General features: G+C 37.3%; 1 protein-coding gene across 7 annotated transcripts in view; it reads left to right on the forward strand.

The window, feature by feature from the left end:
* The window catches only part of Ac78C (Adenylyl cyclase 78C), a 71291-nt gene that overhangs the window by 47691 nt on the left and 7432 nt on the right, over positions 1–16168 (forward strand). For 6 of the 7 annotated variants that reach the window (XM_053745600.1, XM_053745599.1, XM_053745604.1 and 3 more), the window contains 16 exons: positions 4497–4613; positions 5416–5482; positions 8446–8522; positions 8813–8905; positions 9647–9692; positions 10045–10197; positions 10793–10989; positions 11209–11401; positions 11830–11973; positions 12245–12324; positions 12754–12903; positions 13449–13585; positions 14031–14198; positions 14526–14628; positions 15206–15298; positions 15718–15926. In XM_053745600.1, the coding sequence (XP_053601575.1) occupies positions 4497–4613; positions 5416–5482; positions 8446–8522; positions 8813–8905; positions 9647–9692; positions 10045–10197; positions 10793–10989; positions 11209–11401; positions 11830–11973; positions 12245–12324; positions 12754–12903; positions 13449–13585; positions 14031–14198; positions 14526–14628; positions 15206–15298; positions 15718–15926 (2027 nt within the window). The remainder of the gene's footprint in view (positions 1–4496; positions 4614–5415; positions 5483–8445; positions 8523–8812; positions 8906–9646; positions 9693–10044; positions 10198–10792; positions 10990–11208; positions 11402–11829; positions 11974–12244; positions 12325–12753; positions 12904–13448; positions 13586–14030; positions 14199–14525; positions 14629–15205; positions 15299–15717; positions 15927–16168) is intronic. The other variant, XM_053745603.2, reaches the window with a different exon arrangement.

Raw genomic sequence — 16168 nt, forward strand, 5'->3', positions numbered from 1 at the left:
ATACTCCGTCGACAAGGACCTCGTTCCAATTTAAGAATTGATGATGAAACAGCTAAACCTTCCTCTTTGTTTAAGGATCTAAGCAAGCATATATAGCGACAGACAGCGGTAAGCGACTTTATTTTATACTATATATATAATCTTCATAGTATATTAGGTGCTTTAGTGTCTATCCGTTAACAGGAGATAGAATGAAGCACGGAACTAGTGTTACTTAGGTTATATTTAGATTTCTATTAAATCCAAGGATATAAAAATATCCTTGGATATATATGTGCCTGAAAACATAGATCAAAATAGGTGTTGGGAAGGAGGGAAAAAAATTCATAAGAAGACGATTTTTATATATATTTACTTATAGTTGTATCCCTCATGGCCTAGGTTTGTGGCCATAATGGAATTTACAACACAACGACTTCAATATATTCTTGAACTGGTTTGCCATTGCCTTCTCATCAATGAGACTACAGGATTCCAGGAAAACATCGTGATTTCCACCATCGAAATCTACTTAATGGTCTATTAAAACATATATATGTCACATTGATATACAAACTCATTTGGCACGCGTGTAATTCCTATAGACCTTTCGGCTCACAGACGGGCTTTCTATCCACTGGACCGTCATAGTTTCCCTTCGGTCATTTCTTTGAAGCCGGGTAAGAAAACTTTTGTTTTATGTTGCAAAAGACAGAACAAGCTTTATCTCTGACAACTTATCTGTGCTGCTTCACCAAATTGCTAGCCGTATGAGGAAAATATTTGCTATACTTAACAATGTTATTCCGTAAGTGACTTCGGATTTACGGGCATTCTTAGAGGCCACGAGAAAATGTATTGAAAGGATTTGTTTTCGTATTTTTTTTCGTTGGAACCGACTCCTACCTTCGACCTACTTTCAAAAATTACCTGTATCTAATTGAATATGAAAATGTTAACTGTAAAGCAAGTGAAGCGGTAATTGGAAGGTCCCAGGTTCGAAGCTTCTCATGCCATTTGAGTTAGTATACCAACCAAACTGACTTATGCTTAGTAGTTTCAATAGGCCTTGCTTTCGGCGAATGAAAACATCGTGAGAATACCTGCACACTGGTTGATTAATAGTTCACAACCACAACTTGTAGTGCTTGGCAAGTTGACTGTCGGTAGTCATAACGCTCAACACCCATAAAAGAAATAGAAACGGAGATGATTGCCGACAGAAGATGTCTGAAGGGTGGCAATCCTAGGGCAATCCCCGGTAATAGAGTTCACTAGCAATCTGATTGTGATTAGCGTCACGTGGAGGCTTCCGCGGTCGTGGCGAGCGGAATGGCAATTTTCTCTTTAGCTGGGTTGCACCAGTCCACTTTAACATTAACTTTAACCTGCGCAGAACGCAAGTTCTCCATTTTATCGGGGCGGCGGCGGCCGGCGCGCTGGTTAAAATTGACGTTTGGACTAGTGCAACCCACTCTTGGTCGATGTCGGACCTCGTCTAGGTATTGTGGAAAGTTTATTAAAATGTCACCTGCTTTTTCTCGCTTAATAGATTGTTTAATATTTATATGTAATTTTTATTTTTGTTTTTTATATTACTTGTCGTGGCAGCGGTCTTAGTGGAGTGTACTTATAAGTAGGTATGTTTTTGTGAAGTTGTAATCCTATTTGAACACCACCCACCTACCTCCTCTAGTTTTAATTTACCTCTAGTTTTAATTTGGTATCTTTGGTATCTTTCCAATTATAAGGCTTATTGTAAAAAGTAAATGCATTTATTTTATCAATCAAATGTGTTATTATCTGAATGACACCCTATCACCATTTTATTACGAGTTGGCGTGCAACATACCATCATGCAGGTGTAGGAGTTTTAATATTACTTACATAAATTGCTATTAACTTTAGTAGATAATTGACGTGTAGAAGACCATCATAACATGAAGGAAAAAAAGTACAGTAGTAACATTGAAAATTTAAGTAGCTTATTACTACACTGTTTATTTTGTAAAACAAGTTAATACTTATGAGATAATAACGCCCATCACACTCTTTCACGTCAAACGTTTTAGATTTTACTAGCGACACGTCACGGCTTCGCTCGGGTAAAAAAACAATAAATCCTTCCTCAGGAACCACACTATGTATTCGTGAAAACCGCACGAAAATAACCCTGCAGTAGTTTTTGAGTTTATCGCGAACAGACAGACGTTTTTATTAATTTTTATAGTTTGAAATGAGCAACATCAAATTTATAAAAATTATAAATTTTCAACCAATAAATTGTCTTCAGAAGAATTACTGATCATTTTAAAAACAAAATAAATTTACTTTATACCTTCGTAGCATTTTTGTTAATCTATGCTACATAGGTATATAGTAAATTCAGTTTTTGTTTAAAATGTCCAGTGGTGCCAAATCCAAATAAACCTATCACCCATAATGATTGCAAATTCACTTCTATCACCGTTGTACAGAGTTCTACGCTGAGTAATGTCATTTTTCAATCAGATTATAGCACCACTAATGCTTGGGTCCAATAGATACAAATATAATACAATACATAACATCCAGTCTCACAACATGTGCGGTTGTTGCTTTTCTCCACAATCGATGGCTCATCTTCTCGTCTGTCCCGAGTGTCCAAACACCTGTACTCGGGCTGACTTGATGGCAGTTTCTGATGAAGCCATCAAATAATATATTTAGCACCCAATAGATTTGCCATCGAAACGCAAAGAAGAAGATACAAACATAGATACAAAAAAAGAAAAATCTTAAAAACTTCAGAGAGGCAGACAAGCGTCTTGTCCGCTACGCCGTGGGGGTCGTCCAATTCCAATACTATCATATTACATGATTCGGCAATTTCCCGAAGTGACAAGAATCACCTCCTGCGTTATATCACCAATATCACTCGGATTCGCGGCCGATATTGGGGACGTATCGACGGAAATGATTGATGAATGCTTTTTATTGGTGCTGAGGTCACCCCGCGTGCCCGTCGTGTGGTATCTAAATGTAGGAAATGAGGAGGACAGAACTATCCACTTGATAATAATCCTAATAATAAATAATATAGGTTTCAATGTTTGTTACTCAAACACGATACAAAATCACTGTGTGGAATAACCAAGCAAAGCTAGTATAAAAAAATTAAGCTGTGTTGGAAACACTATTTTGTATTTTTTTATATTAAAAAAGATATATGCAATTTGTCAACTCCCTTTTGTTTCGTGCAATAAAGCAACACGTTCCCGTTCGCTCCAGAAATTTTATTTTCCCAGCCCATTCATTATACAACAGTTCAATTAACACTTTACATGGTCCTTCGACCTGGATATTAACCAGCAACCTATGGATGTACAAGTAGAGCAATTACACCTTAAATCGCCGGAATGCATTAAGTAAATATGCATTTAGTTGCATGTACTTTATTCGCCCAATGCACTTGAGTGCATTAAATCCGTTTGCAGTAAACTTTGTGTGCTTATTTCAAAAGCCCTTTTACCCGACTGCTAAAGAGGGAATGTTACTTTAAGTATTACTGTTCTTCTGTTTTATGTGGCATATCTACGTAGACAATCTACATAACACTATAATCTTATTTTATACATACATACCTTTAGTATCACGTATTTATCCCTTACTAGGTAGATAGAGGCAACAGTTTAAGCGATAGGCTAGCTCACTGTCACTATTTAAAATCCATGCTATAAAAAAAAACCGCAAGCTATATGTCGCGAAAAGCGAATCTGCGTTTGAATCTGTCTACCTTTTTAGATGACATTAACAGCTACATAATAAGTATTAAAAAAACAATGATAAATATTGCCAAATAAAATTTTTCGCTGAACATATAACAATAATATTCACGTACATAGCACATACACAGATGAATTATTGAATGATACACGAAAAGCGACTCTCTAGGAAGAAAATGGACTATCCATACATACGTATTTATGTCATACACCACGATGACCACATACATCGCAAGAGTTGCCAACTGTCGGGAAGTCAGGGTCTTTAAAAAAAATTATGACTTGGGAAAAATAACAGAAAAGCCATGTCAGCATTAATCTAAGATAATACGCTGACACGAAACACTCATGCGCGTGTCAAAGTTACATTGGGACTTTACGCGGCGGTAATAGAGTCGAGTTTGCAATGATATTGGGCGGGTGGATGTGCGGTTTACTGTACCGAAGAGTACCGATAACGACTAATGCGTTTATTTAACGATTAACGATATCACTTGTATATCAGACATTTCCATACCAGAAGTATCGCGCAGTATAGTGTCTATGGTGCTTTCAATTATTGAATGGAAATTTGTCGAGGCCTGTGTCTTTATACTGGTAGGAAGGGTTTTTATTAACTAGTTACGCCCGGGGGCTCCGCTCCTGTTTATGTTTAAACCTATAACAGGTTTGACCTAGTTGCTGCAGGTTGAGTAAACTGGGATCTACGGTTTAATTAACTTTGTAGCTCAATAAAAATCTCTTCTCCCTCAGGGCCAGCTACACACGCCAGTGCGTCGGGAATGTGAGGGTCATGAGGCGCCGCCGCCCGGGCCTGAAGGCGAGCGGCTGCCGGGAGATGGCGCTAGTTGCTCAGCTCCCGATGACCAGGTTAGGTGCACAGAATCTACATGAGGTAACGACCATTGAGTAGTGGTCACCACATTCGCCCACTATCTGGTCTTGGGATCGATTACTAGCGCGGACAAATATTTTACTTAGGTAGGGTAGGTATTTGTCTGCGGTTATGGGTGTGTCGTTCACGTTCTGTGCTTGTCTATTGAACCTGCGATACAAGCTTGGTGTTCAGTGTGAGCCGTTAAGTATTGCCCATTTATTTATTTTACAAACCACGACACAAGTTCAATATTGTGACAAACTATTACGTGTGATGGACAGAGGAAAAACGCTTTCGATGTTTAAAATAGATTATAATGAATAATATGCCAGTATTTTGAAAATAATTAAGTGTAATTATTCCATTTTGTAAAATTCTCGTTAAAATGCTGGCCACTAAAATACTATTCGATTTTAAAATCGAATAGTATTTTCAAATTGAAAACTGATAAAACTATGGAATTACTAGGTTAGTGTACCTACAAATCCATGGATAAAATGACAAGTAATTAATTATTTGTTAATTCGTCTGTTTTAAAATTTGTCTCGCATCGTGTCAGTAACCGAAGTATATACAATAATAGGTACTATAATTCTTCATAAAAAACAAAATTTAATATAGTATAAGCTCAAAATAGCTTTTGGATAGTCATTATGTTCTTAATTTCCTCATTATTAGTAATTATATTAGATAAGTAGTACTGAGAAATTTAATTTTGTTTGGTAGGCATTTATCACGACATTTCATATAGATAAAAAAAAAGAAAAACCTAATTTTAAAAAACTTTTTTTACAGGTTCGAATAAGTGACGATGACGCTTCCACGTTCAACATCAACCCGTTCAGCACTGATACAGATCCAGGTAACCCCTTTTATTACAAAAAAAAACTGTGAAGGCTGTAATTGTTGTATTGTCCAATGTAGCTTTTGGCCGCGGCTTCGGCTGTGTCAATTTCCAACCGGAACAGTTCTTTTTTTCCGGGATAAAAGTAGTGTATGTCCTTCGTACACGTAACTATATTTGTCTAAACACGCATTACGTGTCCAAATTTCGTTCCTAAATCGAAAACGACCGCAAGTCCGACCCGACACATTTCGAATTAAATTCACTACACAATGGTAATGGTATTAAATGATTGCTTTCGCTCAGAAATGTTCAGTAATAGATACTGTAGTCGGGTTAACAAATAATACAAACTGTGCAAGAGCCAAATTCCATCAAATAAGATATACCATACGGGGGTTTAAAGAGATATATGAGTTTTTAGTAGAAGTTTAATTTAGTTAGTTTTAATTTTATTTATATAAATAAAATATAAATTCAAAAAGGAGACATGGTGTATCTAACTTGTGGTGTGTCGTTCCCGCCCTAGAATAGGACCATCCTCCTGTGGATATCATACGAAGCTAAAGTATAAAAAGTCTTAGTATCTAAGAGGCAACAACAGTATTTTTAAAGAGGATGGATTGCAAAATCACAGCCTAAGCCAAAGTTTTAAAAATTACTGTTTACGGCGACACCGGGCTTTGTGGCATCACAGCTCTGAAAGCAACCGGCAATAGGAGAAAATGAGAGAGTCGCAAACACCTTTTTTTATTTTGAGTAAAAGCCTAACTCGAATCCGGAGCGCGGAAACAGCGCCCCACTTTTCACGTTCCGCTTCGACATTCCGGATTATCGACATATAATTGAAACGCGTTTGGCATTCGTTTAGTGCCAGATTGTTGTGATTTTCAGTAAATATATGTGACTGGAGAATTTAACTTACTATTATTTTATTAAACTCTTCCAAGTAAAACATAGTTATTTAAACATAAGGATGAACTTTTATAATAAGGGCGAGTTGCAACTCTTTGACATTGACTGTAACATGCGCGCCGTACTTAACATTTAGACAAAATGGTGTACTTTGGGTTTTTTTGCGCAGGTTCACATAAATTTTGACGATGTAACCCACTCCTATAAATGATAAAAAAAAAATTCTACGAATTAAATTTGCGCGCTAAAACTTTGACAAATCACTTAATAATATCTAAATAATTATATATACATAAATTTATATTATAAAAATGGTAAGCCCTTCTGGCATAATAGGGACCAACAATGTTTGAATGAGTTTCTTTCGGCATTTCTTCTCAGCAGTGATCGTTCTGAAATGCTAGTAGTTGCATGCCAGTAGTTTAATGCTAGTAGTTTGATAAATATCATTTAATTTAGAATATGACGTGAAAAAGTGCCTGTTAAGGCCTAATTTCTGAATAAATAATTTGATTTTGATTTGATTTTTTGATATATCTTTATATAAGTAATATAATATATATATATAAGTTTATATATGTAAGTCCAAACTAGTGTTTCTACTTTATTATCTTTTAAAAGTAGCACAATTGCAATATTGTCTCAAAGAATTCGTAAGGTTATTAAAATTCAAATTAACTCCATTTTGCTACGAGAGTGCTACGGAGCTACGTCGTAGCACTCACCGTAGCACTCTCTACGAAGTTCTACAAATTTATAACTTTCTACGCAATCGATATACTTAAGTTATGTGATTTAAAAAATATAATAACTAACATTGTATTGTATAATTCACAAATTAAAGAACCAAAAGATTAGTAATGGAAAATTCGCAGACGAAACATTGTTACGACAGTAGAAGTAGAAATAACGAATAGTAAAAACACAGACAATTTTTTTTAAACACTAAATCGTTACCTAAATGCGTTTCCAAGCAAAACTAATTTCTAACATAAATACAATGTGATCCTAACTAAATAAACGCAGAATCTAGAACAAATAAAATTATAGAATCGGTATTGGTTCGCCTAAAAAGACAGCCAGCGTTCTAGATAAACGAGGGCGGCTGTACGACGCTTTGTCTATACATGTAAATACGGCGATACAATAGAACTGAAGTCATACATATATTAACGCATCGAGCGTCTTATTCCCGCTATATTATAGGACCATGCCATAAAAGGCATGAGGCAACTAAGATAAAAAAAAAAAACAAAATTAAAATCCTTGGTAGTTGATGGGGCATTTCTAAAGAGGGTTACCGTTCGGCACGCGATCGCTCGTGTATAATGTATAAAAATAATAAATGTTTAAGTGTAAACAACTTTTCGACACATTACAGTCATACCCAATAATGGAAACAGAAATATCTAAGCACTGTCGTCTGAATTAATGAATGAATGATCCTTTATTGCGTTAAACATGCAGCGCTACTTCGCCTCATTAGTCACCCACCTAGGACGCTGGAGGATCTATTTCAAAGTTTGTTCGATCTATCTCTGAAAGTGCCAATATAAATTCATATTTGTATCCAGCAATTTGAAGCTTCAATATGCGATTTGAACGATCCCCGTGGGTGATACTTTCGCGTCGTTGCGATGCTAAAATATATATCCAGAATTAGGCAAACAAAGTTGTATAACTACTTTTACCAGTTCACAAAAACATGTATAACAAAGTTTGCCGGTAATGTGTGTTCTTACGGTTTTGTTTTAGACATAGGGATGATGTCATCTCAGTATAACTTGAAAATCCTACCGATTACACCTTTAATAGTTTAATAGTCCACCCATCATATTTTTTTTCTCTTCAAATAACACACAGCCACCATCTTGGTTTTTTAACATCGCCTACTTAAGAACACTTGGGCGGTCAAGACAATTTTAACGATATAATTATTATAATTATATGGAAACACATCCAGCCAGCCAGAAGATGAGGTAGTAAAGTATTAAATACATATAAGATGCTTGAAACATATAACCCTTTCTTTGTAGTCGGGTTAAAAGCTATATTTATTGTTACAGCGGCGACAGAGGGTATGCTCCGGACGGGGCGGTACTACAAAGGAATTTATTGGCCCTCCATCACCAACAGTTTTAAGGTACACGCACCTGTATGAATAATATTTTGATCTTTGAAAATCCTCGCAATATTTGGTATATCATTAAAGATTAATTTATTATATATTATTATTATTGTCATTAATAACCAGTATGTTTTGTAAAATATTAATAACAAATATGAAAATTATTATTTTGGGCGCCAGTTTCGGACTTAACTGGCCCTAAACATTTTTATGATATCATCATCTACTTTTACCGTTTAGATGCAAGATTATGTTTTTGTTGCTTCAATTTTTAATATAAGTATGGTATTATTTTAAAATTTAAGGATGAAGCGGTAGAAAATTCGTACCAAAGATATTCGCGGCGACAACGGCAGAAGTCCCTCATCATGGTCAACGTAGTCGACTTGTCTCTCAAAGTAAGTTGAACATTTAGTGGCCGTTTTAAGGTTTTAGTTATATTTATCTTTTCGTTGTATTTTAGTTGTGGAAAAGTAAATATTTCTTTAAAAAATATTTATTTATTTATTTTAATAGATAATTATATGACGTATTTAGTTGAAATTACTATGCATATAGTTATAGTTCCGAATTCGAAAATAGGCTACTTTTTTCAAATTTCTATCCCCAGAGACCAGAAATGGGGGTGAAAGTTTGAATGTGTTGGAACACCAACATTAAAAAGTTTGTTTTTTTTATATATTTAATTTTTTGGTTACGGCAACATTGTCCGTATCGAATATTGCTCTCTTGTTCGTTCTCCCTCTAATAAACGATCACGTTTCTCCGTAGCTCCTGGATTTTTATTTTTACCAGCCTAAATCTACAGTCCGCTATAATTTACATTTTACACTTTTATTCAGTATGACAAACAAATAGTGTATTAGTGTATTAGGGGCGTAAATTAGTTGTTTCCTAACAGCTAATACTGTATCCACACCGGACTGCTACTCTGGAGGTTCCAGGTTCGTCCCCTGTTAGTTCGACATGGAAAATGATGACCTGTATGTTTTATAAAATATCATTGCGTATCCCATAACGCAAGTCTCGACGTTACTTTGGGGCTAACTTCATCTGTGTGATTTTTCCATACATATTTATTTATTTATCTTATTGGACACGCTAAGAGTATAAGTACCATAAATATAAATTGTTTTCAGATCTGCTTGTCTATCATATACACCACGGCGAGTAGGGCCAATATCGGTGAGTACGCATTAACGCACTGGTCGACACGTAGATATCGGTACAACACCATTATCTAATGGGAGATAACGCCGATGGATTATCTGTACTTTTGTATGTTTACCATGTTGTCCATGATTCATAAATAATTCATTTGGTATTGCTAAGAACGTAGTAAACGAAAAACAATAATGAAAGTATTCAGAAATTAACCTGCGCCCCGGGGCTTCGCTCCCGTCGGAATTTCGGGAGAAAAAGTACCCCATGGTTACATTTTTATCCGTGTACCAAATTTCATAAAAACACATCACACGCATTATAGTAATAGTTTTAAAGTTTATAAGATAAAATTAACAATTTATAATATCCTTAGCAGCAGACCCCATGGAGCCAGAAAGCATAGCTTTGACCATAGCCTTCATCTTCCTGAACGTGGCCGTCTGTATGCTCGGTTGGTGGCACTGCTTCGCGAACAACTATCTGCACTGGGCGGCCGCTGCCACTTGGATCATATTGGTTGCGCAGGGTTGGTTCTCCGTGAACAGGATTCTTTATTTGAATGCACTGGCCACTAAGAAATATTATTAAGATTATTTAAATAAAAATAAATTTGTTTTGTTATGTCAATACATGAGAACATTCACCAATAACATTGGCCATATGCGAGCATACCAACAAGTCTTGAATTGTTGAATTTGTCGCCATGACCGAAATCGCACTTCATCATCATCACCGTCAACAAACATGTCACTAAGGATTAAAGGCAGCGGCACAATTTATGATTGCTCATAATATAGCCTGACTACATTTAATTTTACAATGTTATATTGGTACTAGCGGCCCGTCCCGGCTTCGCTCGGATAAAAACATAATAAATTGCACAACTAAACCTTCCTCAGGAATCACATCTACAATCTATCTATTGGTGAAAACCGCATGAAAATCCGTGTAGTAGTTTTTGAGTTTATCGCGAACAGACAGACATACGCGGCTTTGTTTTATAATATGTAATGATATGCAATTTAACATACAAACTTTTTTAAACCTTGGAATCGATTCTTGAATTTTTCATTTAATAATTTATAGGTACTTAATTAAAATAAAGCATTTCCTTTCCAAAGGCCTAAGCGGCTCTGGGATAGGCTTCCAAGCGCCTGAAAACCAGGCTTGGTACATGCTCTTCATAGTGTTCGTGCCGTACGCCATGCTGCCCCTCTCCTTGGGCTGGTGTATCGTCACCGGCATGCTGTCGTCTCTCGCGCACGTGCTGACTACGCCCGCCAAGATCAGACAGCTGATGGAGAGCAATCCTTGTGCTGTAAGTCACTCACAAAATGATTGTTATAGACTTTGTGCTCCGATGCTTTGCGGCTGCGGAAATAACCAGGAAAATGTTCAGATGAGACAGAGGATTTTTGTTGTACTGCTTTTCGGAAAAGATTGACTGCGTCTGCATAAAGATTAACCTTTTCGATTGAGCTCTGAAATTCCTCTGCTAATTTGATTGAAGCTCTGAAATGATGCGATTGTTCCTCAGGCAGGGTCGTGCAGCACGCGACTGCTGATCAGCAACGCACTACTGTACACAGCGGTCAACTTCGCAGGGATGTACGCCAAATATTTGGCAGACTGGGGACAGAGGAAGGCTTTCCTGGAGACCTACAAGTCCATGGTCACAAGACAGAAGACTAAGAGGGAGAGCGATCGCCAATGGAAGCTGTTTCAGAGTGGTAAGTGTTAGTCTACAAATATGACAACTGCAGGAATGCTATATATTATGACACTACTAGTCTCAAACTTACTTTGGGGGTAACTCAATCTATATGGTTTGTACCTATATATTTATCTTTGTAGTATATGAATTACCTAAAGTATGTTTGACGAGCGACAGCAATATGAGGTCGAATCCCCAACAAAATCAATGATCTGAATGTTGGATTGGATGTAAGACATAATCTAAGTTATAGATGCATGTAGAGGATAATATACATGTACGTACGCACGGTGTGATAATGAGAATAGGACAGATGTGTCAAAGCAGACCGATAAACTGGTCAAAACGAAAGTGTCTATTGTTTCCCTTTGTGATAGTCAGCTGTAAAATTTGCCTCCAGGTCGGATGCTTTGATAATCCGATAACTTTTATTTTCCTTCCCAGTGATTCCCGACTTCCTGGGCCGGGAGATCTACCAGCACGTGTCCCGCGTCAAGGGAGAGTTCCAGGAGCAACAGTTTAATAACCTCTACATACAGCGACATCAGGACGTCTCTATACTCTACGCCGATATTAAGGGCTTCACAGGTACTTTCCTTCAATCATCCTTCGCGTTGTCATTGTCAATTGTAAAATGTTTGAATATGGAATTCTTTCGGAGACCATTAAGAGTAGTTCTTGGAGTAGATCGGTCTTTTTTTGATGGACCACTCTTGTAGATGCATCACAATTAAGTCATCCAACTGGATAATTGATGGCCGGTCTTCGAATATCTTTAATTTCAACTGATGGATTCTAAAATTCTTCGTTTCCAGATCAAACAATTAAGTTATTTAACTAAATAAATACCTTTTTTCAGAATTGTCAAGTAAATGCAGTGCTCAAGAGTTGGTGAAGTTGCTGAATGAACTGTTTGCACGCTTCGACAGGTTGGCATCGGTGAGGCTTTATAGAAATAACTAAATCAGAAATTAATAATGAAAAACATAGTAATTACTGCTCATATAGACCATTACAAATTGAATTATTATAATGTTTCCTTCCCTCACTGTCGAGAATCGACGATCATCGAACGTGTACGAAATGTAATAAAATCTAGTAAATAAACCTTTTATCATATCTTATCTGATATATTTACTAACTATTGAACCATTTAGTTAGGGGACAAGGAAGAATCGCATAATTATGAAGTATTAGAACATAGAGCTGCTTATTTCTTAAATTCCTTCCAGAAGACCCGGACAGGAATTCAAATTTATGTGTTTGCATAAATGTTTCCTATATTTACATTTGAAGGGCAATGGAATATAGGAAAGAGGAAGAAAAGGGCAATTAGCGTGTACTAATAAGAACTTCATCTGCCTACAGGACAACCACTGCCTTCGAATCAAACTCCTGGGCGACTGTTACTTCTGCGTGAGCGGTCTTCCGGAGCGGCGCGAGGACCACGCGCACTGCACCGTCAACATGGGCCTGCACATGATCAGGGCCATTCGGGACGTGCGGTATAACGCACAGGTCAGTCAGCACTCGATGGAGAAACTGGACCTCTTTTTCTCTTCTACTTTCGGTCTTTGGAATGCTTAATTGTTAGACAATTGGCATATCATCATTGATGACACCAAGCCGGCCCAACTTCTTGGGTTTGCCCCTACTGCCAGGACAAGGACAAGTGACATAAGCTAAATATTTGATCCCTACGTAATTTAGGTACTGGTTGAAGTAAGTATAAGCAAAGGCGGTACTCCTGGAGTTTGTCTGCTATGGCATGGATGAAGGCTTCCGCGAATACGCGAGTTCCTCACGCGGTCGAGCTAGTATTTATGACTAAACTACGAACATCGAAGGTAGGACGAAAATGCAATTGATTCTGTGAAACGACGCAACACTATCAAATTTTCTGTTTGATTATTTAATTGACGAGGGCTTTGTGTGCCATTGATCCTAAAAGACTGGTAAATAAAACTTTATTGACAGGAACTCCTGTCAATAAAATTTAATTATTTGTTATCGTAGAACCAGTACTTGTCAGTGAAATCAGTGAATACTATGTTATTCTACAGGTTGACCTGGACATGCGCATCGGAATCCACAGCGGCACAGTTCTATGCGGAGTTCTAGGGTTACTTAAGTGGCAATTCGACCTCTGGTCGCATGACGTCACTGTCGCAAACCATATGGAGAGTGGAGGACTACCCGGGTAAACTACTCTCTTTTATACTACCAACCGGCAAAGAGGCATGTGGCCCACCTGATGGTAACCTTACACCGCAGCCTGTAGACGCCTACAACACCAGAGGTGCCTACTTTATATCTCTTTTTCTAGACAGCCAAATTCTAGCCAAATACTGACTAGCTCTCAATCTAGTCATTCAGATAAACTCGTCTCTCGTCAATTATCTATAATTTCTGATGTCAAACTAATGATATGAGATGAGTCAAATTCAAAATCAAATTTTGTCTACTAAAAAAGAAGCAGTATTTACGTTTCTTAATCTTACTCATAAGCTTGACTACAGAATTTATTTACTTAACAATGAATGTAGAAGTAAAAATAGGACAAAATAATCTACCATAAATTATTCACTAATCAACGAAGTATTAATAAGAGTATGCGAGATTTATCGACACATTGGCTTACCCAGGCGCGTGCACATATCATCAGCAACACTGGAATGCCTCAACGGCGCATTCGAAGTGGAACCAGGAGACGGCGGCAGTCGCAACGCCTACCTCCGGGAACACAACCTCACCACCTACCTCATAAAGACCACAGAGCTACCTAGAAGGACCAGACATACTTCCAAACCTCGGTAAATATGTTTGCAGACTTCGATCCACTCACACATCAAAGAAGAAAACATATCGTTAAATTCGACATTTTAGAAAGTGAGTGACTAACTAAAAAGACTGGTCGTAGATAGACCAAGTTCACTTCACGTTTTTTGAGGTCTTCGTTCCTATCAATATCGACCGTTAAAAAATCGTTATAATTTACAATAAACTGTAGGTCTGCCAATACACTTAACAAGTACCTAATTATGGAGCCAATACAGTTTAAATTCATGAAGAATTTCAAGGCCACCGTCTAAACAACAACTGAACATCAAGACAAACTTCAAAAGAAACCACGTTTTCAGCATTCCACTGCAACAGACGTGTGACATCGTACCGCGGCGGCCGAGCAGCAGCATTGATGACGAGGTCACCACGGATTGGACGCCCGAAATGCCTTTTCAAAACGTAAGTAATTGTCTTATTTCTTTAAAGTTGTTTAAGCTAACTCGATGACCGTGAAAATGTTCATATGACCGTGAAAAGATGTTCAAAGACAGTATGTGATTTGGCGCTGCAAGTTTCTGATGCTGATAAAAATGGTAAAAACAAAGTAATGTGTCAAAGAAGCCTTCCCTTTTCTATTTTATATTACGCTATACCATTATTATTCAAGTGAGAAGGGTAAAGCAGCTAGTGTATTCATCTATATGAACAATATTGTACTAAGGAGGCTATTGGCGATTGGTAAATATTAAATTCCTGTATCCAGAGACTTTCTACGTTCGTTATAATTTTCCAGCATTGTGCTGATTTAGGTATGATAATAGATTGCATGTGACAGTTGACAGAATATGGTCATATCATAAAGTCAAATGTTAACATCAGTGCAAAAACTATTCTGCATTTGTATATAAATGTCACGTCAAGAAAATGTGGTGATAATGTAGTTGTATAGATAGTTGCAATAAATATAGTTGTACCTACTACTGAAGCTGCGGCCGCCCACGATGATAAACTAGATGTAGTGATGGTTGTTGTACAGTACTACTCGAGCAGCGCATCGGGTGTGGTGTGCGTGCGCAGACATCATGAAGACAGCGACGACGATGAAGTGCCGCAGATGTCCGATGCTGAGGTGAGGACTAGCGATGTGCCGTTCCCAGGAACGTGCCCATTTTCCCGGGATCTTGTATGGAAACGTTCCTTGGAAGTGGTATTTTGAATATGGCACAAAACTAGTGAGAAATCACCAAAATCTTGCTAAAGTTGAAGCAACAGTTTTCCTTTTAAAAAGGTCACAAAAGATGAGTTATTAATTTGAATAAGCTTTATAAATTACATTTTCTAGGTTAACAAATTAATTTGAATTCATGTTCTTGTATTTTCATGGCATAGGTTTAATTTTTAATAATTAACTGTAATTAACCTCAGTAATCAATAAACATATGTACAGTAGGGGGAGATGGACCTAACTCCCTTCGGATAGTCAGTTATATAAGTTAAGATTACCTGACCCGAACTGTACAAAATAATTCTCATGAGCTACATGTTCAGGAAGACGACATCATAAACATCGAGATCGGCGTGGGCAGCAACCGGCGCATGCGCATCGACCACATGCGCTCCTGGTCCCTGTACTTCCGCGAGCCCAGACTGGAGGAGAGGTTCGGCAAACTGGACGCCAAGACCTTCAAGTCCAACGTCATGTGCTGTCTCGTACTGTGGCTCTTCATCGTGGCTGTGCAGATGGTCATACATTACAAGTGAGAGATTTTATTCATAGTTATTATTTCGTTATTGTACGCTCTTGTATATAGGCTTTTGTTTTTCATTGTTTAATATTATATTAAAAACTGAATTAGTGTTAGATACTCCACGTTTTTGCATATATTGTAATGCGTTTGTTTTGTTGTAACCACTCATTCATCAAACTCTGTGATAATCTTTGTGATTTATGTTCGTTAAATAGAGATAAATCCATAAGGATTTTAATCAATACGCATAG

Source organism: Plodia interpunctella, chromosome 5, assembly GCF_027563975.2.
Source record: "Plodia interpunctella isolate USDA-ARS_2022_Savannah chromosome 5, ilPloInte3.2, whole genome shotgun sequence".
Taxonomy (NCBI): domain Eukaryota; kingdom Metazoa; phylum Arthropoda; class Insecta; order Lepidoptera; family Pyralidae; genus Plodia; species Plodia interpunctella.